This window comes from Xiphophorus maculatus, chromosome 5, assembly GCF_002775205.1.
Source record: "Xiphophorus maculatus strain JP 163 A chromosome 5, X_maculatus-5.0-male, whole genome shotgun sequence".
Classification (NCBI taxonomy): Eukaryota; Metazoa; Chordata; class Actinopteri; order Cyprinodontiformes; family Poeciliidae; genus Xiphophorus; species Xiphophorus maculatus.
The window spans coordinates 2,948,606-2,970,574 of NC_036447.1; the positions used below are offsets into that span (position 1 = coordinate 2,948,606).

General features: G+C 39.0%; 1 protein-coding gene across 2 annotated transcripts in view; it reads left to right on the forward strand.

Moving 5' to 3' along the window:
- Nucleotides 1-21,969, forward strand: part of cntln (centlein) — a 112,081-nt gene that overhangs the window by 73,894 nt on the left and 16,218 nt on the right. For both annotated transcript variants that reach the window (XM_014476186.2, XM_023333206.1), the window contains 5 exons: nt 3,219-3,345; nt 4,734-4,871; nt 6,599-6,784; nt 12,561-12,758; nt 19,478-19,552. In XM_014476186.2, coding sequence (XP_014331672.2) covers nt 3,219-3,345; nt 4,734-4,871; nt 6,599-6,784; nt 12,561-12,758; nt 19,478-19,552 — 724 coding nt within the window. The remainder of the gene's footprint in view (nt 1-3,218; nt 3,346-4,733; nt 4,872-6,598; nt 6,785-12,560; nt 12,759-19,477; nt 19,553-21,969) is intronic.

Below are 21,969 nucleotides of genomic sequence, written 5' to 3' on the forward strand. Positions count from 1 at the left end.
AGCTCCACTGGGACATTGTTCCACTTGTAACATGGGAAAAATGTCTCATTACAAGTGAAATAATAAAGTACCACTAATAATAAGTACTTTTTAAAAACTATAAAGAACTAATGGTATGAAACACGTTACTTTTAAGGTTGTTTTATCTTATTTAAAGTTTACTAATATATTTGCATTAAAAATTAGACCAAAAATACTTGGTAAGAATTTGTGTTTTTGCAGCTTGATTGCAGGCGCCACGTCAGCCTGTCCACTGCGTTGGCTGCCATGTTGTTTGGAGTTTGTAAGGTCCGGCCTTCGCTCATGCAGCAACGTAAATCTCATGCGAATCAATGAATTCAGTCAGCTGCCAATCTAATCGATTGTGTTCAATAAATGGATTTTGCTACCTTTGCGATGTTTACGAAAACAGAGGGGAAACGCACAGGATCTGCTAATGGAGACGAATCTGGGAAGCAGCTAAAGACGCCACTAGGCAGCAGCCCCTGTCAAGTCACTCAGTTCAGCTTTTACTGCATTACAAAGTCCGCATGCGTCGCTGTAGACGATTCACCGTTGAGATCTGACCCACGTCTTGCATTTGCACTTTCAGAAAGGTACAAAGAACTACTTGGCTTTCCTCCGGTTGTGTTTGTCCGCTGTGCTCTGTCCTCTGCCTGACATTCTCAATAATACATCCAGGTTGTGCTTGTGATCAGAGCCTGACGCAGGCGCGTGTTTGTGTGCGACCAAAGCACTAAGGATCACAGCTCCGTTTTCTCGCGACATCCGTTGCCTCTCCTTCATCTTTTTGTCGCTCAAACGCAACTCTGGATGTAAGTTTCGGCCTCCTCCTCCGTGGAGGGACTCTTTCTCAGAATGAAAGTCATGTCTAGACGTCTCTGAAATATACATCTCAGTACACGCACGGGGAGCAAGGCTGCTTCGCCTTAAAGAAGAGAAGAAGGGGGGGGGGTAAAAAAAAGAAATGAATTTCAAAGTACACCGGCATGTCCTCAGTCAATATCCGGCACTATGGCCCTGCCTTATTTATGAAGCTGCTGCTTTCATCTTTAGCCCTGTTGTCTATCAGCCACATGAAACATCCACCCTGTCTTCACTCCTAACAACATACACAGAAAAGTGCTCTCTCGCTCCTCGCTAACGCTCCGCACACCGCTGACTGTTGTTATTACAATACACGCATGTTTGATGAACAATATCAGCAACAAGCGCAGAACAAAGGGAACAAACGTGCGAACGATCGCGATGCAGTCGGAGGCTTCTCGTCTTCTCGCTCCCACTAACGCTCATAAATAGAGATCATACGATCCGGCAGAAGTTCCGCATATCGCTCATTCTTTTTTATCCTCTATTCTTTTTGGGGTGTGGGAGAAAAAAAAAGAACATCTAGAATAAATGTTGTGGGTCTAATTGCCATTAGCAGCGGGGCAGGGGGAGCTGCCGGGGCGCTTATTGCTGCTCTCCGTCTTTAAGTCAACAGCAGACAGTCATCTGAAAGGTTCAATATGGGTTTTCTCATTAATGGCCAAACCCATGGGGTAACCAGCCAGCGCTGCACCCCCACCCACCCCAAAGTCCCCAGGCTAGACTCGGCTCTCATTTAATTTAATGTCACTCCAATAGGACAAGCTCACACTTATTTAACCAGCCCGCCCTCCTAGAGAGACGGGGACATTTGCTCACATGGAGGCATTTGCCGGATCGTTGCGTCATCTGTTTATTTAAAACACATGCAACACTCTGAGTGTGCGTGTGTGTGTGTGTGTGTGTGTGTGTGTGAGAGAGAGAAGAGAAGCCACTACATCTTTGAAATTAAAAAAATCCACTTAATTAACTGCATCCTTATGATCTTTATTCTATTTGTTACAGCTCCCTGAGGTTTAGACAACCATGAAAATGCCTTATATCTGCCTTTTATGAAAACAGAATAAAACATGCTAACACACTCAGACCACTTAAAAGAAGAAATCAAGAATATTAAGTATGTAAATAGGGAGGATTATTGAAACAGGAAGTGACACACGCTGCATGATTGCTACAGTTCAGGCGTAAACAGTTTACAACGTAAATGGCATTGTTTGTCTATCTGCAACTTGCGGCTCCCCATCCACAAGTGGCTCTTTGGACCTTTCAGAACATCTCTTCATAACTTTGGTTAAAATGATAAAGAATCATCAAGATTTTTATGGAATAATGGCACCAAATTTCCACAACAGAACCTCACTAAAAGTAGCTCCACCTGGTGTTTGCTAATTGCTGCTGGCTAGTCTGAAGGAGCTTAGTGGGGGAGGACTGCTCTGTGAGGCAACAGCTTGGAAACTGCAACTTTGAGGAGGAGCTGTGCCTTGAAGGCGGGGCTAGGTCCAGCCAGGCGTTTTGCACAGCTGAATAGTTACCGCGGAGGTTAAAGGATTTCTCAAACATGCATGAAAGAATTAAGGCTATTAATGTTTTTATGAGGGAATAACATCATAGCATGATGTAAATCTCAAAAAAGTTGATTTTACATAATACTGCCCTTTTAAACATTCTAAATTGTCATATTTTAAAAGGTCATGTGATGTCAGCGGCTCTAAGCGGGTTTTATTTAGCAGGATCGAAGGTAAAATCGTCTGTTTGGATTGTACAGGCTGCAGACCCCTGTCTTATGGGAAATCCCTCTGAAACAAACAGGAAGTCTCCCTCATAAGAGGCCTCCTCTGCAAAAAGCCTCCCTGTTGAAGCATTTATGTGTCTGAGCTGTTAAATGATAAACATTAAAATGCCACGTTGCAGTCGCGGGTGATTCGAGATGCCATTTGTCAAAAAGGACTCCCCAGTCACTCTTAAAGCGGCGCTCGGTGCCAGAGCATTTGTTCTAATATATGCCAGCTAGAATTATACATGCATCCCCGTTTTACGCTCCTCCACTTACCCAAGCAGCATGCCAGTGTATTTAGTTGTCATAATGAGCTGTCATGGCTGATGCAGCGCGTTGGGATGCCGCTTCTGCCAGCTCTACTCGTGTGTGTGTGTGTGTGTGTGTGTGTGTGTGTGTGTGTGTGTGTGTGTGTGTGTGTGTGTGTGTGTGTGTGTGTGTGTGTGTGTGTGTGTGTGTGTGTGTGTGTGTGTGTGTGTGTGTGTGTGTGTGTGTGTGTGTGCGTGCGTGAAGGGGTGTGTGTGTGTTTGTTGTTCTCTGTGTTATTTCTGTGTTAAGTTTTTGCATCTTCTTTTAGGGTGATCCATGCCGAGCGAGACGTGGCCATGAAAAGGCAGCTGGTGGAGGACCTGAAGACCAGATTAAAGGTCCTGCAGGACATGGAGAGAAGTTATCGGGCTCAGGTGGAAGACCTGGACAAGAAGGTGGGCAAACATCTCTGTCCCATCACGGTTGAACTCTTTTCACGAAACACTTTAAAAACCATCTGATTCCATATTTAGAGCCACTATAACAGTGAATGCAGGCCTGGTGTGAATGCATCCTTAGTGTCACAGAGCCAAAGTAACAAACTGGACTCTTTTTTTCTTTTGTTTGTTTTTCAATTAACTTTATTCTTAGTGTCTTTAATGGATACCCTGGACCTATTGCCATGGCAACACACACACACACACACACACACCCCAACAACCATCATTAGATGTCATTACATCTGTTGCTTTTACTACAAATAATAAAAAAGACTGAAAGCTGTTGCACTGAGTCAACAGTTTGTAGACGAACCTTTCAGTAGAAAAACGGCTGCAGGGTTTTTGTTTTCTCTGCCAGCTGTGCAGCTCTTTGGACTGAAATGTTTGCTGATTCTCCATCACACTGGATAGAGAAAGTCTGAAAACAGCAATTCCCAAGTCTTGCTTCAACTTCTTCCTTGGATCTAAATCTAGATGTTGTTTGAGATTTTGAAACGCATAGATGTGTTTTGATTCTAAGCAGTGGTTCTCAAAATCTGGCATCCGCTCTACTGTTGGTGTTCAGGCTGCTTTTGTGAAACCTGTTTATGTGCAACAGGCAAAAACACCAGTGAACGAGAAGAAACTTAAATGTTTGAGTAAAAATGGAACCAATGGATTAGATGTTGGTTTTTATTTATTTTACTTTTATGATGTTACACCACAAACTGAAAAAGAAACGTTCTGTTTTAAAATGGCTGTCAAGATGATGGGAGCTGAAAAACTTGGCATTTACTAAAGTGGTACATGTAGGAGTGGACAATATGGACTTTTTGTATTAATATTCTGATAACAATAAAGATTATGATCCTATTTATTACTTCGTGTAGCACAGCATTCATAGTGCCACAAACACAAATAGTATTTTTGAAAACAATCCCATTTCAAATGAGATTTTTCAGGATGTCACAAACTTTAAAATGTTTTGATTTACATTATTGACCTGCACACAGTAACTGCACTTAATCATGTTTTTGAATTTACTCATATTTATTGATTCTGTCATGGAACAAATAGTGGAGAAAGTAACAAAAATCATACAGATAAATATTTATTTATCATCAATAACTGAATAACTGATATCTGCAGGCAATTGGCTGCAGTGGATTTTATTTAGGGGTATTAAAGTAAAGAGGGTTGAGTTCCAATGTGTCTCACACTTCACATTTAAACTTTGCAACAAAAAAAAAATCCAATTAAGATAACAAAACATAAACTTTGGAGGGTGTGAATACTTCTGCAGGAAACAGTGTACTGTGTAAAATTAAATTGTGTACATTTAACTGTTCCCTCTGTCCGTCCAGGTAAAAACGCTGTCGGAGGAGGCCTCCAACAGGAAGGCACTGATTGAATCCCTGAAGAGGAGGTTAAATGTTGCAACAACAGAGAAAGGCCAGCATGAGGCGTCCTGTGCAAAACTGAAAGAGGACATGGAGAAAAAGGTTAGAAACCAACGAAACAGATGCTTGTTGCTCATCAGAGTGGAAGGCAGTTTGAAGTATATTAGCTGCTATTTTGTGTTGCGGGCAGAAAACAAGCAAATTCTGTTTATTATCTGGATGTTATTGTCCTTACTCTACTGAATGGAAGTTTACATGCACTGAAAAATAAGACTCACCGTCGGAGGTTAAATCAGACCAAACTTCTCTTAGTCAGAATTACCAAAATTATTTCTATTTGCTAAATGCTGCAAAACTTATACATGGAATGACTACTATGTCTTTAAAAATGAGGGAAAGCCCATATCAAATCAATCAATAAAATTTTATTTGTATAGTACATTTCAGCAGCAAGACATTTTAAAGTGCTTTACATCTTAACAAACACAAAAACACAAAGTCATGCAACATAGAGTCATCAAAACATTACATTAAGTCGAGTGCCATCGTTAAATTCATAATTGATTACATTTCAAATACAATTCTAAACAGGTGGGTTTTCAGTCAAAATTTAAAGGAAGACAGTGTTTCAGCAGTTGTACAGTTTTCTGGAAGTTTGTTCCAGATTTCTGGTGCATAGATGCTGAATGCTGTTTCTCCTCGTTTGGTTCTGGTTCTGGGGATGCAGAGCAGACCAGAACCAGAAGACCTGAGGGGTCTGGAAGGTTGATACAACAACAGCAGATCTTTAATGTATTGTGGTGCTAAGCCGTTCAGTGATTTATAAACTAACAACAGTATTTTAAAGTCTATTCTTTGAGCTACAGGGATCCAGTGGAGGGACTTTAAAACTGGTGTGATGTGCTCTATCTTCCTGGTTTTAGTCAGAACGCGAGCAGCAGCATTCTGGATCAGCTGCAGCTGAAGGATTGATTTGTTGGACAGACCTGTGAAGACGCTGTTGCAATAATCAATGTGACTAAAGATAAACGCATGGATGAGTTTCTCTAGATCTGGCTGAGACATTAGTCCTTTAATCCTGGAAATGTTCTTCAGGTGATAGAAGGCCGACTTTGTAACTGTCTTTATGTGGCTCTGGAGGTTCAGGTCAGAGTCCATCACTACTCCATGATGATATCATGCCTTTGGAAACTTCTTAAAGGTTAATAATCCTTTGGGTAAGTTGTGGGTAAATCTGAAAAGGTGTGTGAGAGCGATGCAGCCTACAAGCCTGATCCAGTTCAGGTGGACCGGACCAGAACTTCATCAAACTATTGAAAAGTTTGATTAAGGAAACCCAAAAGGACCCCAGTGATGCAGTTTAAAAGATACTTATTCCTGATACTGAACAAATATATGTGAACTTCTAAATCTGAAGAAAGTCACAAAAGAAAATCTCAAAAAAAAAATTCTCAATAAGTTTTTGGGCAGTTAGCAAATCGAAATAATTTAGGTAATTCTGAATAACTGAAAACAAGAGACGTTTGATCTGATTTAACTACAGACAATGAAACAAAAATGTGTCTTTTTATTCAGTGTATGTAGACATCTGGTTTTATCTGTATATGTGATGCTTTCTACTGACTCTTTCACATTTAATTCAGTTGTTGTGTTCCAGCTCGGTATAGAAATAGACACAAATTTAAAGCACAACATTGTTTTGTTTGGTTGGTCGTCACATGGAGATTTTCTGCTGATATTTGAAGCTTTTATCACCAACATGATCAGGATATTTTTGTTTCCTGTGGATTATTTTTTTTGTATTCTGTGGATTATTTTGCTTCTTTCAGGAGCAGCGGATCCAGGCCCTGCAGGTCCGTGTTGGCGCCGGTGAGCAGGCCTTGGCCGTCCTGGAGCAGACCGCCACGGAGCAAATGGAGGGGTTGACCCAGCACAGCTCCCAGGCCCTGGACCGGCTTCAGAGACGGCTGGGCCAGGCGGGCTCGCAGGTGGAGCAGCTTCACTGCTTCATCAAGGTACAGCAGAGAGCCGCTTGTCTGCTTCAGAAAGTTTTAGAAGTGATTAGGCAAAGGTTGTATTTGTTTGACACAACAAAGTAACGCTGAGGAGCAGTGCTAACTGAGACCTGATGGCTCATTGGCCGCAGCAAAGAAAAAACATTCATCTAAACATCCTCAGATACTGGACTAAAAACGTAGACAAAGTCCAAAGAAAAAATACTCAGACCTTCATAAAGCCTGGAGATTGATTGATCCAGACACAAATAATCAAAGGTCGGACTCTAGATTTTTGCACAGTTGTGTGATCTCAGCAGAAAGAAGCAGTAATGATACGTCTCCCCCTGCTGTACAGAGTTATTTGGATCTCCACTGGGAAGCTTTGAGATCTATTTTTAAAGCTGTGTTACTGTATTTAGCTGGTGGACAGTTTGAATTTTAACACCTACATGACATTAGCTATCTCCATTTAAAACCAGATATTTACATACACTGAATGAAAAGACGCAGCAGTTTTTTTCTCACTGTTTTAACTGTTTTAATTAAACGTTTCGTGTTTTAGGTCAGTTTGGGTTACCAGAAACATTTTTGTTTGCTAAAAGCCAAAATAATGGGAGCGAGCATTTCTTTTAGAAAGTCTTGTATTTCGTCCTTTAGAGTCGGTGTGTTTTGATGCAAAGTGTGTATATCAGAAGCAAAATACCTCACAAAAATGGCAGCCGAGACTGGTAAGAGTGTCATGATCCACAATGAGCCATGTTCTGACATGAGCTGAAAGGCCGCTCACAGAGGAAGAAGCCAATATTACAGACACCATATTACAGAAAACATGCAGACCTGAGAACACTTTCCAAACTGTGAGGTATGGTAGAGGTAACGTCATGCTGTGGGAGTGACTGGTACACTTTACAACATCATGAGGAAAGAACATTATCTAGAAATGGTAAAGCAACATCTTATTGTGTGAATTTACAGAAGAATATCAGAAAATGTTAATTCTACCAAACCCTGAGAGACTGTGTGTAACACTCAACTTCCTTATTGTTCTAGAAAATAGAAAGAAATATTATTAATAAGTCCACCTGATCAAAAACAGAAAATGTTTAGAGAAGTGTTGGACAGTGAGATATAAGGTTGTGTCTTTCTGCAGCGAGTATCTGGTTGAAACAGACCACCATGGAGAAAATCGGAGCATCTGGAGCAGCCGCCCTTCTCCTTCTCTGGGCCTAATTCATCACCCACTGTTGTGTTTGTGTCAATCTGCCTGAAAGTGATAAAGACTGTCCATCACCTGAGTTCAGCTCACACCTGTCTGTCGAAAGAGAAATGGCTGACAGATAGATAACAACGGTGGAAGTTTTCTGCTCACAAATACACCAGGTGGCAGACAGATTATGGACAGAATGCACTGTTAACTTCCTGCAGGGAATTACTGCGTTTTATCCAAATAATCTAATATTCTCGTCAATATGGAGCAAATATGATGCAAAGATGTCAAACATTGTAGTTAAGCCCAAAAGTATTCATAAGCCTGGAGGATTTAGGTTTCAAGTAGTCTTTAAATTTTACCAACATGTTTGTTCTTGAATCTGTGGTGCAAGGAAAAGATTAGGGTGATGGCAAGGAGACCATCCATTGTCATAGACTTGGAGCTCATCACCAAAGATAAACCATCAAAATACAGCAAAAAATTACATTTGATATGCAATTTTCTAACAAGACAAAATAAAAGCACATTAAATTATTCCTTAATAGATTTATATTTATTGTGTTTTGCTGTCCAATTTCCAATGATGATTATCTTAAATCTAAACCTGCCAGGGTTGTGAATAGTTTTATATAGTAAAATAGTTTTTTGTTTATGTACAATAATCATTAATCAATAAGCACCGGAGGTGTCCAAAGTGCGGCCCGGAGGCCATTTGCGGCTCCTCGACCAACTTTAGAATAGAGCAAATCTGGCCAACATAGTTGGTTGATACAGATGGACACTTTTCCGTCTTTTACAGATAAATAATATCTTCTTAAAATAATATCACATGCAAAAAATAGATTCCTGTTTACTAACAAAGTTTTTGCATTTGTTGTAATTTTAGAATAACTAGAGCCAGAATTATTGACCTGCTTTTAATGAAAAGCAAATCCTGCAACTCAGAAAACAATCAAACTCTGGATCTGCCTTAAACTGGATGCTGTTTATATTTTCTATCTACGATAATCTACTGATCCGTTTTCTGCAAAAGTTTGACTATTTTGATTTCAGAGTAAATAAAAATAAAATAAAAAAAAGGCCCAAAAAGTTTGTTTTAGAAATGTTGGCCCCCTGTGTTTTCATCATAACGATTTTATCCCAAAAAGTTTGGACACCACGGATCCACATGGAGCCTGAAAAAGACGCGCTACTGTACAGAAATGCGTGTCATGCTCGTCTCTTCCGTTCCCATAACCCCGAGCTGCCGAGGCCGTCGTCTTGTTGTTGAGGATTCACATCATTGTTTGTCTCCCCCCGGCTCTTGTGATCCCCTATAAGAACAGCGAGCCCTTTGATTGGACTGCTTGACGTCCGGAGGAGATTTACTCTTGTCATGTATTGATCAGGACCGGAGGGCTGTGTGTGTGTTTGTGTGCAGAGATCTCAGTGTCTTTATGAGCTTATTTTTTTGTTCTCTCTTTCTGTGTGTGCGGGTGCGCGTATGGGGGGGTGTGCGGGCGTGTGTGTGTGCGTGTGTGTGAGTGTGTTTTTCTATTGTGTGCCAGCAAACCCTTTTGGCCCCTGCACACGCCCCAGGCTGTAAGCACCGCTCTTGAACTGCTAAACAGTGGCCCTGAGTATTGCGACCAATCCACAGTACACAGATACACATGCTGAGATTATTCTCCTCCAAAGAAAGCTTCGACTTTTTATCCTCGCTGAAAAACACACCATTATGGTCAGTTTCTGCACTGCGCTGTGTTTTCTGCTGAAACACTGATCTATTATGTATCAAAATGATTAGCAGCCAATTAAATTTGATCTTCTGGAGGCTTCTGTAGAGCAGATCAAGTTACATTTGTTGGATATTTAGGCATTACTTTTTGAATAGGATGTTGCATAATTAATGAGTTGTGCTTGTTGTGTTTATGAATTCAATGTAGCACTGTTTGAGGGAAACAAACAGATTCACCAGTTAAACTAACTGGTTTTCTGCTCGGTCAGCTTCAAGAGTAACTGGCCAGTCAGACTCTCCCAGTTAAACTAAAATATCCATTCAGCTCATTTTGACATCAGTCGTTTGTTTATTTATTGTCAGTCAGAGGAAACAAGGATCCATCCGTCCGTCTGTCTGTCCGTCCGTCTGTCCATCCATCCATCTCTTCTTTCTTTCTTTCCTGCCAGGTTTTCGTCTAAACTATGCAGAAACATCTTGGCATAAATCCGTGATAAACTTTTATATTAATAAAACTTGTCAAATAAAACTGCATGAACAGTGAATGTTTGAGAAGCAATTGTTCTGTAGAGAATATCCACTGTTCCCAAAGACGGAAACTTAAAAAAGACGTTATGCGTTATGCTTCCGGGCTTTTAACCTCTCTGTCATGAAACACACTGAATTAGGAAACTTTTACTGGAAAAGTTCAAGTCAAGGTAGGCAGTTACAGTCTTTCAAACACAGAATGTGCTTTTACTGCTTCCAGTCATATTTGCTGTGCAAAGCTGTAATCTGTGTTTCCTGTAACATACAGCTCTTATGTTTTCTGTTGACCAAAACTAAAATGTTTTAGAGCTGCATTCTGTCATCATTCTTTATTTTTCCAATCTGTCCAGTAACCTTAAGAGTATGTGTTATTATTTGTGATGCAGAAGGTTTATGTTTTGTCAAAAATGTGCAGACACTTTTAATTTGGCCAAAGATTTAGAGGAAATGCTTCAATAGATATTAGGCTGCACTAGCTAAAGTAATAGCATCTAGAGGCCTCAAAAGACTGAAGATGGCTTTCAGATCCCCAGTATGAACTAATGCTGCGTTCCAGTTGAACTTTGAATTGGGAAATTCAGACTTCCCAGCCAGAAAAGTCAACTGGAACGCTACTGAAGCAGGACCAACTCCGGCTGAACCCAGTTATGAGTTCGACTTCTGGATTCAATATGGCTGCTCTTCACATGAACAGTAGTAAGCTGTGGTAGAAAGATGATTATTTTACAAGACACGCATGAAAGAATGCACCTAAAATCAATGTCCCATGTAGCGCCTGCAAATCTAAACTGAAGATATTAAAAACAGGTGCTTGCTGATGGAAATGAAAACTTAAAATGATCATAAGGGCTACAGCGAATAATGTCTAAGGCTGTCGCCATATTGAAATTCCAAGAACGCTATTAACTCTGGTCCGCATACAAATCTAGATATCGTTTTGTTTGAAGTGAACTCTAGTGTGATTCAAATGCATATGTGAACGCCAAGACAACCAGAGACCGCTCCAAAAGCAGGAAGTGGACTACAGCGCAGGGCATTCTGGGTAAATACAACCAAAAGAAAAGTGAAAGTCTTGCTCGAAGGGTTTGTTTAACAGCTCGGGTTGAAAGTGAACCGCAGCAGCTGAAAATGTAGCAAATGTTGCAATTTTGATTTCCAGTCAAATTGAGTCTACTGGACAGTCTGGTGTGAAAAAAACACAGGTATTTCTTTACTTGGTGTAAAATTATATGAAGTTAAATCTGACTGCTAGTCAAATTGAAGCAGTTGTAGCGTATTGGGCATGCTCAGATGATTCACACATTTTGTTTTTTCTACCAAGTTCTTCACCTATAAGTTTATACAAGATTTGTGGTCTGAAATTACACGTAAACTGCCTTTTTCTGTATTTTCTAACAGAGTATGGGAAGATGCTGTTTACTTTGTGTCTCCTGATGCAAACCACATCTGGTACATGTGTGTGAAATTCAAAAGATTTAAGATATGAGCTGCATGTGAGATCAACCGGGTCCCTCGGCTGGACTTTGTATCGGCGGCAGCAGCGTAAACCAGCCTCTCTCTTTATATCGTTTCCTGTTGCAGAACAAGTTGTTGCCGGTGCTTTTCTTTCTCTGTGAGTTCTGTTGTTTCCAGCTTTCTCTCACCTGACAATCCACCCAAGGTCAGCTTTTCAGCTGGCTTGCAGGGGAATGATGCAGAAGATTATTGCCTCGATCAATAAGCTCAAAATGAAGCAAAGGGGAGTTTACTTTATTGACTTCCTAGTGTACAGTGGCAGTTTTAACATTTAATTGTCTCTCTGTATTTAGAGCGTACTCCCATTTAGTGCCTGACAGCCGTGCCACCCCAGGCCTTCCTCGTCTCGCTCGCCGCCCACTCGGGCACCATTTGAGACAGCCCCTCTTTAGCTTAATTATTAACACTGTTATGCTGCCCTGTTGTACTGTAAGACGTTTCAGAAAGCAAATAAATAAATGAATGGCTGTATTTTCATAGCGCTCCATCTTTCTCCCTCTCCAAAGCGTGATTCTCTGCCTGTGGAGATTTCGGAGAAACTCAGGGTGTGTTTAATATCAAAGCCGTGTTCCCTCAGCTTTCAATCAACGGGGCAACAAACCCCGAGGTCCACACTCCTACAGGGGAGTGTGAGGCAAAACCGAGGAGAATCTGACTTTGTCAAACTCAATATTCCTCCATAATGTACTAAGCCTCTCTGGTGCAAGCTTGATCAATTTCATTTATTCATCTGCCGGGCAGCGCTATCCCTCTTGTTTTTCTACATCCATTTCATCATCCTCTTCTCCTCCCTCTTTTTTCCTCTTCTTCTCCTCCCTTCTCAGACCCTGGCCAGTGAAATACTTTTAGACGTTCAAGAGGTCAAACAGCAGCTGATGAGCAGGAGGAGGCAGAGGCAGGCCAGCTCTGTGGCGGAGAAGAACAGCCTCTCAGCCAAGTCCATGATCAAAGCCAAGTCCATCGCTGCCTCCATCCTCAATATGTCAGAGAATGATCTGGCAGATATAATGGAAACGGATCAGGTAAGGCCAAAGGACAGCATTTTTATTCTGACTTCAGGAGGATTTATATCTTGTTTAGAAAAACCTACAGAGCTCTTCACACATGACAGAGTTTTCCTGCTATAAAATTTTTGAAGTTTTTGATTGGCATTCGCGCCTACAACCTGAAAAAATACCGTACCGTCAACGTCGATGTTAAGGTATGCCGTGACTTTGAGGGTGAAAAGTGAGAAATGTCAACACTTAAAAACAATATGGACTCACTACTCTGAGGATGTTCAGTGAGTTACTTGTCCAGTTATTGTATTGTCCATAAATACGTTAATCACAGGTCTTAATTATTTATTTTTGTCAGTCAGAAGTTTGAGTTGCACTTGGACACTTCACTGCATTCTGTGACTTTAGGCAGTTTTGACTACTGCTAACCAGCTGCTAATACACCCTTTTTGCGTCTTTCATGGGTAAGTGGAGATTTATCTTTGCCATTGGCTCACTTCTTTTGCCAACTCATACGATTGTTGTTGCCAAACCCATTCATTTTAAAAAAGCTGGGCACTGTGGGGGTTAAGGCTGTAGAGAGACATATGCACCATGAGAAGCACAAAGCTGCTGCCAAGAGGCCAAAAAGTCTCCAGAAATGTCACAATTTGGATCCCTTGGTGTGGCTAAAGCTGCTGCTTCTCTATCAGTGATCTACGAATGACACAAACTCAGAGGTTTAGTGGATTTAAACACCAATTTGACCTACTAAAAAGTTTATTTCAAAAAGTTGTTACTTTGGAGGGAAATATAATTGAGAATTAAGAGAAAAGAGGTCAGAGCCACAGACATGACAAGTAGAAGAAAATATTCAAATAAATGGTAACTAATGTCTTCAACTACAGACATTAGTTTAACTAAGTAAGAATGTGACAAGATCTATAATTAATCTCAAAACGAGTATCATTTCTTCCTCCATAACTTAGCATATAGTGGCTGTATCCCACTATATATGTATATGTATATGTACATATGTATTTGAATGTATATATATATTTATTCATTTAAGTTCCTGAAATGAATAAATAAAATGAATGAGCTTTTTATATTTATTTTGTTTAAATAGTTTGTTTTTTTATTTGATGGAGTGCTTAATAGTCATTTATTAATACATATTTTTTATTTTTCAATGAAACAACCTCATGTTTGGTAGAATCCCAATTAAATATGTAACGACTGGACAGACGTGTACAGGAAACACATCGGCAGACATTTTCTCCATCCACCAATACAAACTATGTTTGCTGATGATGGACGTTAATATACCTGACTCAGCAAACACGGTTCAAATGTTTTCTTCAAAACAGGCGGGTAAACTCAGTGAGACGTCCGGCAAACACTCCGAATTTCAATCTGACTGGAAATTTGAGGTGGAATTTTTGTAAACCAAAAGGTGAGTGACGAGCCTGAATCCTGGATCCTGTCAGCCGCAGTACGAAGATGCTGGAAACGGGTTGATGAAGAATATTGTTTTTTTTATTGTTGAAGTCTTCCTGGGGTTGAAGCTTTCAGAAAAACCAGAGGAGCTGCAACAACATTGATGTTTTTTGTTTCACCATTTCATGTTTTTCTTATTCTTTTTTCCAGTATGTGCTATTAATTCCAACAGTATCTTTTCTTTTTTAAGGATGTTTTGCAAAAACTGAACATTCAAACTCTGCAAGTAGTGATTTGTCAGTAGTGCCTTTTCAGTAATGTCTGCTTTTGTCTGAGCTTTGTTGATGTTGGTGAAATGTGTAAAATGCACCGATGAGGTCATGAGTTCAGGTAACATGGAGAAAGGTCCGGCGCTGTGTTTACAGCTGTTTGATTTCAATCTGGAAACTCATTCCAAGTTTTCACAAAGTGCAGCTCTGTTCCTGGCATCAAAGCCGTCACCGAGCTGAAGCTCCCGTTATTGACTGCTGGACGCTTGCAGAAGTATTTCCAACTGTTTTCCAACTTGGTGAGGCCCTCTCTCCACCATAGATCATTCGCAACAAAGTCATCAATTAACAGCCGTGTTACAATCAGCCCGGATCTCTGGGGACTTCACCTCATCTATCACTAGATTAGAAGGAGCTCACCAGGCACTTACTCACACTTGAAACCAATTTGAAGCCGTTGCCGAGCGACTCCACCCCTGTATGACAGAGAACAGGTTGAGAGTAAGTTTCTCTCATCACCCCGCTTACAGTTCTGGTCAGAAGTTTACATACGCTCGTCATTAGGGCTGCACGTTGTGTCGCCAATAAATCTGCATATTTATATCATAAGGAACTTTTTGGAGTGGAATAATCTATTCCAAGTGTTATGAACTTGCATTTTTCATGCTAACACTGCAAAAACATGTAATCGTACCAAGTAATTTTGGTCTAGTTTCTAGTGGAAATATCTCAGTACACTAGAAATAAGAGAAAAACAAACTTGCAAGTAACTTTTCAGCAAGAAACATGAGCTTGTTTTAAGTGAATAATTTCTTAATATTGATGAAGAAGTGTTTGTTCCATTGGCAGATTATTTCACTTATAACAAGAAACTTTTCCCATGTTGTAAGTGAAATAATCTGCCAATAGACCTAGTACTTTTTGATCAATATTAAGGAATTATTGATTTAAAACAAGCTTATTTTTACTGTTGAAAAGTTCCTTGTAAGTTAGTTTTCTCTTATTTCTAGTGTATTGAGGTAAATGTTCTACAAACTAGACCAAAATTACTTGGCAAGATTTTGTGTTTTGCAGTGAATGTAGTATTTAGCCAGTTGGACTGAGTCTAAAAGCAGATAATAATGATATTTCTCAAAATGCTGCAGGTCACAGAGAAATAGAAGCAGAAATAAAAGAGAGGAGAGAAGAAAATAAATGTATATTGCAACTAATATCGTCTTTGTAAGACTACTCATAATCACCATTGCGTGCCTCCAATAGTTTTATTTTTAAATTTTTCCCTGGACTTTGAAAGTTTTTAGCAAAACCCTCTAATCCTGGATTAATCTACAAAATGTTCTTGAACTAAAAATACTCGCCGCCATGACTGATGTGAAATGCACAAATAGATTTAATAACTTTCCTTTCCATCAGACTCTACAGTGAACTGGCTACATGTTTACATTTGCACTGCTACCAATGATCTGCTACTCAATTTTTATTTGCACTATTTGTTGTATAAAATTTATATTTATTTACTACTTTTATCCTGTTATTGGTACTTATGGATATGTTGCTATGTTTATAAGGTTATTTTACATTTCACACTTTTCTTTACCTTTTTAAGTGGGATTTAAAGTAACTTTTTCATTGTAGGGTTTCTACTGTGCACATGACAAATAAACGTCTAACTTTTATAAAACATGCAGTGAAGGAGGAATGTCATTGTTTTACTTTGGAGGTTTGTGTTTGTCTTTTTTTTATTTTTTATTATGAATTATTTCATTAATTTGTGAAATTCTGATTTGTGTTGCTTCACATTTTTAAAGGAGAATTCTTATTTCAACTTCCTGGTTAAATAATAATGAAATAATAATTTTTAAAAGTAAGAATTTGGTTCACAGGCTTAAATGAAGGGTTGGTTTTCTCTAAACCACACAGGGTCAAAATTATACATACTGGCTTAATGTTTGTGTACAGCCCATCTAATATATGTTGTCATATTTTTAAACATATGTTGATGTTTTACTGTTTGCTGGAGTCTGAATTTGGTGAGAATAGATTCACGTTAATCAGAGCTTCCAGAAGAGTCTCTTGTGTAAAATCTGATAAAATCTGATTTTTATCTTTAAATTATAAGCCTTAATGCTGATCAGAGTTTGTAGTTTAATTGTTTTACTGTATAGAACAAAGGGAACAGTCATGTTCTTTTTTTTTTTTGTGTTAAATCCTCAAGAGAAAGTGATGTTTTTTGTTCATCCTTAGGCATAAGTTAAGTTTTATAAGCCCAACTGTTTTTAAATCTATCTTTTTCTCTTTGCTGCAGAGGATTAGTGTTGGTATGTTGGTTCAGTGTAGAAGTGAAAAGTTTGTCATCAGATTATTCCCTGAAGAGTTCAGCTCGTCAGCTGATGACACTAAAGCCGCCTCTATAATTGTCCTGAGCCGTATGCAACGAAATTTTGTTCTGTATACACCCTGTGCATGCAAAATGACAATAAAGTCAGTCTAAGTCTAAACCAAAGTATTAATGGGATGTAACTGCATGCAGACAACGTGTGTGCTGAAAAATACCCGCTCCTCTCATATTTACCCTCTTACATCACGCTGCTCTCCTGGTTTTTTTGTTTTGTTTTGTTTTTTTGCCTCTGTCCGTTCCATGGTGTGCAACGCAGCACAGACCTGAGCAGCTCCAGGCTCCCTGGGTAACTTGTGGAGTTAATGATCCAGATGTAATAAGGCTCTAATTTGTTTGTTTCTGCACCCTAATGTTAGATGAAAGGTCAGTTATTTGTTATATATCTACCAAGTGTGGACGCGCACTTACTGAGTTTATTTCAGCCACAAACGATCTGCTTTGTCTCAGTTTTTGTTTTTAGTGCAGCACTTTTCTATCAGATCCAAATAAATTTAGTCAAGTAAATTTAAGGTTATGTGTTTTCTTGTTTTGGTTTGGTTGTATTATCTGAAAAGGTAAACAAGCTGCAACAAAAAGCATCTAAATCTCCCCAGGTTCCAGTATGGTTGTGTGAAAACAACCCTGATCCAAGGACTCTCTGTTCAGTGGCAGATGTCTCGAGCAATAAACATGCAGGTGAAAACGTCTCACTGCCAGGTCCAAAAGGAAAACCCTCAGAGCTTCTGTGTCCAAACCCTGGGAAGTCGGCTGTATCAGTGGAGTTATGCAGCTGTTTGATAAAGTAAATACAGCGGCCATAGATTATACACTGGGAGGAAACTGGTAGAGCTCAATCCGGAGCCAAGGGAAATGTCCCATTAGGCATTTTTGAAAGATTGTAATCATCAAAGTTTTATGGGTTTTTTCTTTTTCTTTCTCCCAATTTGCTACCAAGTTTTAGAAATGCTGGCTTTAGAATAATGCTGCAGACAGACGAAGACAGTCCTAAACCAAGGAGGTGAAATGATACCGACTGGATATCAGGATCAGAAACACTGTAGTGATCCCCAACGGGAAACTGCTTATTTGTTGACAGTTATTCCCATCAAAAAAAGTTAAAATATTACAAAATATAAGCATAAGTGTTATAAAAATGTAAATAATAGTCAAATTATGAATAGTTTAAATATGACATAATATGTAAATATAATAAAATAAAAAGGTATGTCTATGGAAATATGTGTTTTATAAATGAGTAGTTAAAGACACTCAGAGTTGGGCTTTGTATGATTTCCTGTTCCTGACTCTCTAAGGGATTCTCCAGTTAAGCATGTTGGCCTAAACACATTGTAGTTTTCCTATTCCATTAACATAAGTCGTTTGTCATATGTAAAGACTCACAATTCAAAAATGTAAAATCCTATTTCTTATATTTTTTGCCAACAGATTTTGCTATTTTTTTCACTCACACAATCAATGCTGTGGCGATGTTGCGACTGGGTTATAGTGGACTCAATCCTGTAAACACAAAACCTCGCGGTCATGAGGGCTGACACGCCCACAAAACAAACTCCCACGTTTTCATATGTTGTTATTCGATCTGCTGAAACAGGCCAACCTGATTGGCTTGTGATCTACTGTTCATTATATTAGCTGGAGCTAACACGACCAGCAGGAGCTAACAAAATGAAAACAGATTGGAATACAATGAATGGATGTTTAAAGTGGTTGTGAATAATCTTTTAGTGTTTGACACAAACTGTTCTAATATATTTGTGAATGTTTTGATCCTGATGCTAAAAGTAAACCGTTTGAGTTAGAAACTGGGGCTCTTTACAGCATATTGTCGGATTGTCGTTTCCAAGCAGCAGCAGCATAAACACCAGCTTTTTTGTCCAACTCGCTCCTCTTCTTCAGTTTGTTCACCATCAGTTTCATTTTTCTTCTTCATTTCTGCATTGGTGAAGCTCTCTGATTGAAATTGAAAGGGCCGAACGTGACAGCGTAAACATGGCGACGTCAGTGTGACTGTTCTTAATTTATATTGCTTAAAACTAAACAGCTTACAGTAATTTTTCAGTTGTTTTTGCATCGGAAATAAATGTTTCTCAAATTTTATTGATATAACTAATTGTGGATTCCTTTCATGTCTGTTTTTCAGCTGAATCTTGTAAGCTGGTCAGTTTATGTAGGGAAAAACTTTCAAGTTTAACTTTGTCTCGTTTGATATGAATTGCTGTTAAGCGAAAACTTTTAAATAAAAAATCTGTGGTTTGCGGTGACTGTTCTTCAGTCATTTCAGACCTTAAAATTTAAAATAGTCACAACATCTTCAGCAGCAACACTGGAGGCTTGAAGTTTCTGCATAAATGCTAAGTTGTGCATGTATGCGGTTACTTTCCACACTGTTTATTGGCAGTAAAAAGGAGTTTTGTTTAAATTTGCACAGTATGCAGATGCATTGCCTCAAGGTTCTCTGTTGTGTGAAGCTACAGTTCTGCCCGTAGACATAAAACCCTAATAGGTTGATGTAAGATTCTATTGTAATTTGCGTCATTGAACAACCCCCCTTCATACCTTCTTTCACCTCAAGGCCTTTAGTATAACTGCAAAATGTTCATTTTTCTGTCTCCCGTCAGTAAAACATAAGTAACGTCTCTTTGCTGTTGCGCTTCCAGAGGTTGACCACCTGCACAGAAACGTCCAGAGACCAGGACTGGCTGGACCACCTGAACTTCATCCTCCAGCAGAAGGTCAGTCTCACACACATGCAGCAGCAATAGTTACCTATTCTACTGGGTTAACACATCTTCATAGTGAACACAGTTGGAACCAGATGTTGACTTGTGCTATATAAAGAGACACATCAGTATTTGTTTTCAGTAGCTATGTTTCCATTACAAATGTGCACAAAACTTAGTTGATATTCAACTATTGTCAAAAAAACACAATTTTGTAATTGTAGTGTTTCTATTAAATAAGAAATGCACTTGAAAATAAGTTTAACGCAGTAAGTCATTAAAAAACATGCTACACCATGACCCTTCAACTACTTATATTGTCTTCTGTTTTTGTGGTTTGCACCAATAGTAACATCCAGTTGATCATGTAGTTTTGTGAAATAAACCAATTTTGATACGACCAACAGACCACATCACCCCACGCAAAATCATTTTATGAAAAAACAAGTTTTTTCTACTGACGTGTTTCCATCAATCCATCCATTTTCTAACACCCTTGTCCCTAATGGGGTCAGGAGGTGCTGGTGCCTCTCCAGCGAGACATTTTGGGCGAGAGGCGGGGTCAGCCTGAACAGGTCGCCAGTCTGTCGCAGGGCAACACAGAGACAGACAGGACTAACAACCACACACATCTATACCTAAGGAGAATTTAGAAAGACCAATTAACCTTGCAGTCATGTTTTTGGAGAGAACCCACCATGCACAGGGAGAACATGCAAATTCCAAGCAGAAAGACCCCGGGCCGGGAATCGAACCCAGAACCTTCTTGCTGCAAGAAACAGTGCTACCTACTGCCCCACTGTGCAGTACGTAGCTAATTTTCTATTAAGCAAATTTATTTTTGAAGTTTCAAATTACGACATTATACGGTCAATGGAAAGGCAGCTACTGTCTGACATTGAATTAGTCTGAATGTTTGGGTCAGTTTGTGATGGCGACTCCGGACTCTGTTCTATTGTTACTCATTTGGTGATATGTTTACTGTCATTGTCCATTTTGAAGACCCATTTATGGCCAAGCTTTAACGTCACTGACTCACGTCTTTTGCTACAATATTTCCACTTAATGTTTCATCCTCATGATACCAGTGATTTGATGAAGTGCACCAGTCCCTCCTGCAGCAAATCATCCTCACAGCATGATGCTGCCACCCTCGTACATCACAGTTTGTATGATGATCATTACAGCCGAACACTTAAATTTTAGTTTGAGACAACAGGGTATATGTCCAAAATTTGAGTCTTTGTGTTTGAGTGACTTTGCAAACTGCAAATTGGTTTTTTCTTTTTTTTTGTTTTGGTTTCTTTTGGAGTGATGATTTCTGAGTGGCCTTTCAATCAAAAATGGCTGTTTTGTTTTTAAAAGTGTCCTTTTCTTTTTGAAATAAATATAATTGGTTGTTAAAACCAAATCCCTGCAGAAACCTGAGCTGACTATCAGATGATGATGATGATGATGAGAGTTTTGAAAGATGTAGAAGGTCCAATATTCCACTTCTGGATTGCAGAGCTGAGGAAATAATCCTCCACAGTTTATTAAATGAGACTGAAACTCATAATGAGAAGTCAGCAGATCCTTGGGATTATATTCTCTACAGCGTAGCTAAAATGTTCTGATCAATGCGAGGACCTCCTGCGGGATTGACACAGAACGTAGGACAGAGGTGGTCTTGATCTGTTTACTGGAAATCTATGAGTGGGCATGAAATCCCTGGTGGGACGGTGTGTGGACATCCAGTGGTACTCTCTTGGAAAAAAAACATTTAACATGATATTTTGGAGGATTTTTAACCTTTTTTTTCTTCTGATTGTTGCTGCAGTTAATTTTTTGTTTTGTGTGCAAATTGTTTTATGATTACTTTAATTATGAATTTAATTTATCTGATTAACAGGACAGTGCATATTAATCAAAATGAATACATTGTGTAAATATGCTAGCATTTAGCCAAAGAGGGTAATTTTCATCTGTAGCAGATTGATGGAAAAAGTAAAAACAAATACAATTAACATGCAGAACATAAACAAGCTTTAATTTGTGACTGATTTTAATACATAGCTAAAAGCAGTGTGACTTAGATTAAATATAATAAAAACAACATCTGTAAGAAAAATGCATGTAAAAACATTAATTGTTAAAAAAAAAATGTTTAAGTGATTTCATGAAAAAATACATAGTTGTAATATTTCTTGGTTCTAAAGATCAAGCTGACCAAAATACATTTTCCTGAATGCTATGTTACAGTCTCTCCTACTTACTGCTCATGTAGTTGCGTTTAATTGTACATGTAGTTGGACAGAATCAGTTATCATTTTAATATCTGACTCAGGATTATCTATAGGTTTGCATTGAATGTTTATTAAAATGTTGACTTTTGCCTAAAGACTTTTGTTTTACAAATAATTTCAACTCTTAGGAGTTTCAAATCTTTA